Genomic DNA, 6,401 nt, shown 5'->3' with positions numbered 1-6,401 from the left:
CTCTCCTGTCCTCCCGTGCGATGCTGTGTGGAGCGTTGCCATGGTAACGCGCGGCAACGCTCTACACAGCTCGCGGGAGGACAGAAGAAAAAGGTATAGGAGACAGATGAAAAAAAAAGATTGTGAAATAGTGCAGTAAAATATAATGGTCTGTGAGAAGAAGACAAAAAAACAATAAAAACAATTAATATATACCAGGGGTTCTAAATTAAATTGAACCCTTTGACATAGTGTATCAATCAACATTGTGGAACACCCTCACTTCCACCCCTCCTCTCCCCCTACCCCCCCCCCCCCCCCCCCGTAAAAAATAATAATTGCGCCATATTTTTTATGTGCCAGTGTGCATCTGTGTGTCAAGGTGTGTATTTCTGTGTTTGTATGTGCCAGTGTCAATGTGTATCTCTGAGTATGTATATATGTGTATCTGTCAGTTTTTCTCACAATGTCTAGTTGAATCACCCCTTGCCCAGTGTATTTCCTTGCTAATTACTATATCAGGGTTATTTACTATAGTGACAATTCAAAGTAAATTTCAAATTTCAAGGTTACTCAATCTCTTTTTACTTAAACAATGCTTTTAAATTTACAATGCTCTATTGAGCTTTACTAACTAAATCCCCCCTTTTAAAACCTGCAAAGAAAGGCAGAAGCTTACCTGAAATCCAGTGAGATGTTCCTGGCACTGCTCTCCATGCCTCTTTTCAACATCTTTGGAGGTCGATTCATAGAGAAACATTTGATTTGACCATTTCACATGCTCTGGACAGTGAGGGAGAAGGGGGATCGAGGGTGGGAGAATTATTTTGGAAAAATAAATGGCGAGGGAGGGGAGAACAAGGCTTCCCTTTGCTGTGCGAGCTGACGATAGATGTGTTTTATGCACAGAATTTATATTACACGGTCTGGGCTGCCACTTGTCCTGGGGTGAAACTATCCCCAGCGCGAAAGTGCAGATTGCTCTGTATGTGCTGTGTTTCAAGTAGAAATGCTGCACATCCAGACTCCTACACACATGACCATCTCAAATCACTTAAGTGGTCATAGTGGTTGGAATAACCCTTTAATGCAAGACAAGCTGACTTAGAAAACTTTTCCTATTTGGCTATTTTGTCCTTAAATTGGAAAGTTACTTTGAATTATCACTTAAGTGAATATAAGATAATATTCCCTTGGATTGCTTAACAAATCCTTCTGATTCACCATCACTCTTGGAATCCATTATGTGTTACAGAACCACATCTTACTTAGATACAAACACATAACATACTGGGTCATATATGAGATGAGCTAGCATGCATGAAATTATTGCATAAAATCCACATAGTAGCTGATTTAATGTGCAATGTGCTGCATTCATTATTTCACACATAAAAAAATAGAAAGAACTGGCATAACTGGTGAGAAACGATTGTAAATAATGGTTTGCAAAGCACCAGCATAGTACCTGTATATATTGTTTTTACAGTAAAAGAGTAACTTATTAATCACAATGAATAGGCAAATTTACCATGCAACCAAAATCAAGGGCATTTTACAGGGAACCATGAAGCTGGTTAAAACAGTAGTAACATCATTGTCTTAGAACAGGTTCAAAACCTGGTCTAAACCACCTCTCTGGATAAGACACTTGACTTGATGATGTACTCTGCCTGCCTTCAATACTCATAGATTGTAAGTTTGTTTGAGCAGTTCTTCTTCACCCTTCGTCTCTGTTATTATTCTGTATGTCAATTACTTGTCTATAATCCACCTTCTATAACTGTAAAGTGCTGGGGTATATGTTGGCGCTACATAAATAATAACACAATGTCCCTCTTACATATTATCTACATAGTACCAATAGGCTCTACAAACATTTTAAATGTTCTTCTCACTTTTGTATGAATTATTAAACTACCTTCAAAAATATATAAGGTTGTTGCCATGATATGGTGCTATGAATACCCCTGCCTTCCCCAGTATAAGGAGTGTTCCTGTAAGATTGGGGTAGCATTAAGGAGTCTTAGTGGTGTCTATTGGTAATTAGTATTAGTATTTTTTGTAATAGGTTTGTGGGGAATTCTCTCTTCACTGAGTGCTACAGTCCACAGCTGTTTTCAAGACAGGTTCCCCAAACCTGTCCACCTAAACCCTAAGTCCTCATAACCATAAACATCCCCTAAATCCCTATTCCGCTGTCTTTTTCTTAAATTAACTAAAAGTGTCCTCTACACAGAGAGAATGCCAAAGAATTTGCAAATATTTCTAAAGTAATTACAAATATGTACAAATGTAATCTTTTTAAATGTTAAAGAACTTGTTAATAAAAACCACATGATTAAATCAAACAGATGATAGTGAGAAGGTAGGGTGGATGGATGGATGGATGGATGACGTTTAGCATATTGCTTGGAGCTGGAAAATATTAGGTAATAGGTTAAATTTTGGATGGTCAACTAAAGGGTTAAACAACTATATTTCAGAAGACTCCCAGCCCCAATGGTATAGCCTATTCAACATACAAGAGGCACCTAGTGAAAGTGTAGTTCATGGCTAGCAAAGTCAATGTTTAACAAAGTATCTTTTAGGTAATAGAAAAAGCAGTGCGTTTAAAAAGTGTACCCTTTGAGTATGGTGCAGTTGCAAAATTGCAACAACTCTCCAAAAGAGCTTTCTTAATTCAAGATTGTATGCTTTGTAGCTATTAAAACATGTTTCTAGTTAAATTTCAATCTGTATATTAACAAGCTTGTATACTTGTATTAGTTTGTATGAAATGTGTCAGGATATTTATATCGGCAGACATTTTGTGCTATGATAGAAATTAAAAGTGTATATTGCTTGAGTCACTCAGAACAGAGTGGACTCCATTTTGCTATCTTCAGGCAAGACAAAGACACATAATTTCTATCCTTTCTGTAACCAGCCACTGAGCCTGAGCTAAGGAATGCATTATATAAACAAGCCAAGTGATAAGCAATGAAGCAGGGTGATGGAATGCTCTGTTTAAATGTTAATGGAAGAGAAATAATTTTTAACACAGACACTAGTGACAGAGAAGACAAGTAATTAATTTTACTTTCTAAATTTTACAAGGTCCCATTGTAAGTAAGGGGTGAAATTTAGTTTAGACTGTCAATTCTAGAAATTACGATCAAAGTCGTTGCCACAAAGACTGAGGCAAACGCTTTGAACTGACAGCAAAATTTAAGTTATGGTAGTTATTTTAGATAAGCCAAATGACGTCAAAATCGTCATCAGGAAAAATCTGGATAGGAAAGTTTAGTGAGGCGAGAGTGCCCTCTATGGACCAACTACCTAAATTACAATCTGCAGGTTGACCACACCTTAAGTTTCCTATTGGCCTTATGAACTAATGATGTACAGAGAGTCTGGCCCTTTAAAAGTTAGGACAAAGGGAAGAGAAAGGTTAGTTGGGGTTGGAGTTAGTTTGGGCTTTCAGATTCGGACATGCAGAGAGATCCATGACAGATATTCACTCTGGGACTAACATTCAAACTCTCTTAGACACAACTCAAGAAACACTCCTTGACACTTGGCTACCTAAGAGCATCTGATGAGAACATCTACTTAACTGGTAATTATGCTGGTTTTATTTAATTACTCTAAATTAATTAAAAATCTAATAGCATGATATATGACTGGATAAATCCCGGTCAGATTTCAATATTTAGAAATCTTAGTTAACTAAAGAATATATAGTTATAAACATGCCATTCTGCAGGTGGAATTAAGAATAATTATATATTAATGTGATTATTATCACGTGTTAGCATACCGCTGTTTTTATCCAGGTGTATTGATTTGCTCTAAATAAGATAAGATATCTTTTTAGGCAAATTAAAATTCGGCTTATAGAATCTGGTAGATTATTCTTATTGGATGGTTCCAGGAAATGATTAATGAGCTGGTTTGAATGTTATTTTAATTGAAAATTACATGAGAATAGGATATTATATGCCTAGGAGGATCTAGCCAGCACTGAAAGGGTTATTCAGTTGATCTGAACTGTTAGCCAAGGTTTTATGGCTTTTCACTGGAAGTTTTACTTTCTGTCTGTGAAGTACCCTCATAAATCTTGTCTTGACAGTTGATGCTGTAGCTTTGTACTGTGTATTGCCATTGTATTGCATACTTATGTTATACTAAATATTAACTGATTATTATCATGCATGCTGCCTAATATAATTATTTTATTTGTCACAATAAATGATATCTATTTTTATAACAAATTGTGATTTTATTTGTATGGAATACATTTCACTTAGATGATAACGATCTCTAAGATCTAAGAGAATTGAAATAGTGGGCAATTCTCGACTGTTTAATATTATCATCCCATAAATACCCCCACAAATGTCAATCAGTCGCTGTCCAAACTCTAAAGTGGTATCAGAGCTAGCTTCCTAGGAGCCAAAGAGTAATCACACTCACAAATGGAAAAGGCTCTGTCACCCAGGTAACATGAACCGATTAGCCAACCTTTTTTGTTGAAATCACATGGTCCGTCCCTGTTGAAGACTGAATGCAACTCTATTTTAAGACTGTATGCATCTTTATTTGAAGACTTAATGCAACTCTATTTTAAGACTGTATGCATCTTTATTTGAAGACTGAATTGAACTCTATTTGAAGACTGAATTGAACTCTATTTGAAGACTGAATGCAACTCTATTTGAAGATTGAATTGAACTCTATTTTAACTCTGAATGGAGCTCTGCTGACTGGGTGGAGCTCTGCTGACTGAATGGAGCTTTTGCTGGCAGAATGGAGTTCTATTTGAAGACTGAATGGAGTGGTTTGCTGACAGAATTTAACTCTATTTGAATACTGAATTAAACTCTATTTGAGGACTGAATTGGACTATATTTGAAGACTGGATGCAACTCTATTTGAACACCGAATGCAACTCTTTGAAGACAGAATGCAACTCTTTGAAGACAGAATTCAACTCTTTGAAGACGGACTGCAACACTATTTGAAGACCTATTTGAATTCTATTTGAAGACTGAATTGAATTCTATTGGAAGAGTGAATTGAACTCTTGAAAGACTGAATTAAACTCTATTTAAACACTGAATGGAGCTCTGCTGACTGAATAGAGCTCTATTTGAAGACTAAATGGAGCTGTTTGCTGACTGAATTGAACTCTATTTAAAGACTGAATTAAAACTCTATTTAAACACTGAATGGAGCTCTGCTGACTGAATGGAGCTGGCAGAATGGAGCTCTATTTGAAGACTGAATGGAGCGGTTTGCTGACTGAATTGAACTTTATTTGAAGACTGAATTGAGCTCTGCTGACTGAATAGAGCTGCTTGCTGCAAGAATGGAGTTTTTGCTGTCAGAATGGAGCTGTGCTGCTGACAGAATGGAATAGCGATGCGTTATACTAACGAGGTACCAACGAGTTTACCGTGTGATGTGTTCGGGTACAGAGGATCGTTCGCCTTCCCGAGACATTTTTCACTCAAAATTTTAGTTCGAATTCCGAGGTTCCACTGTAACTGGATTTTAACACTTCAACTACCCAGTTCAATTTTTAAAGCCTTTGTTATAACACAGCCCTTGTGAATAGTAGATGAAAAATATATTATGCATGAATTGAGAGAATAATCACGTGTTGCATCTTCACTAAAATCATTACAATGAATACATTATATGTTTATTTAAAAATCTCCAACATTTTCCGCAGTTTTGATTTTTTTAAAATCATGCACACATTTGAACCAAAAACTTCACTGAACCAATAATTTTCTATATACCACCTTGATAAACATATTTACTCAACTTTTTATGCTCTTCTAACATGGGGATTTTCAAAAAGAAACAATAGTGGAAAAGCTTTATACATTTTCATGATGCATCCTTTTTCATATGAACATGTGAAAATTACTATACAAAATTTCATATCAACTAGATAAAAAGAGTGATTTCAACAAAACTGACATATTCTTCCCCAAAATATTTAATTATATTTTTATATTAACATATTAATACTTTATTTTAACAGGGAATATTGTTTTTTCACGTTCCATTCCACATTCCATATATTTCCTTGTAAATATTTGCCTTCGTCTCCGGAAGAGCCAGTGTGTTCTTTATCTGCGTTAATAAGTCCGACACTGCCTTCAACTCCCTATGCAAGGCAGCCTGCATGATGGTATCTTTGTGTTTATTCCCTGGAGGAAAGAAGATCATTTTATATGAAGCAGAACATCAATGCCTGTGACAAAATATCAGTTTCTTACATGAAAGATGGGATACTGTACTCCATGATTTTGGCCACATTTTACATTGCAATAAAAAGTATTTTTGTTTTGTCAAAAATAGAGATATATTTTAAATGAATAATCAACTGTCATTGAGAAATACTGCATAGGGTCACCATACTTTTG

General features: G+C 35.8%; 1 protein-coding gene across 1 annotated transcript in view; it reads right to left on the bottom strand.

The window, feature by feature from the left end:
* Positions 1-5,646: 5,646 nt before the first annotated feature.
* The window catches only part of LOC134587103 (A-kinase anchor protein 7-like), a 154,584-nt gene continuing 153,829 nt past the window's right edge, over positions 5,647-6,401 (bottom strand). Inside the window, exon 3 of the mRNA XM_063443228.1 lies at positions 5,647-6,185. Coding sequence (XP_063299298.1) covers positions 6,031-6,185 — 155 coding nt within the window. The 3' untranslated portion in view covers positions 5,647-6,030. The remainder of the gene's footprint in view (positions 6,186-6,401) is intronic.

Source organism: Pelobates fuscus, chromosome 2 (genome assembly GCF_036172605.1).
Source record: "Pelobates fuscus isolate aPelFus1 chromosome 2, aPelFus1.pri, whole genome shotgun sequence".
Lineage (NCBI taxonomy): Eukaryota > Metazoa > Chordata > Amphibia > Anura > Pelobatidae > Pelobates > Pelobates fuscus.
The sequence above is the reverse complement of the archived record's forward strand: the minus strand, read 5'-3'. Positions and strand labels throughout refer to the sequence as shown.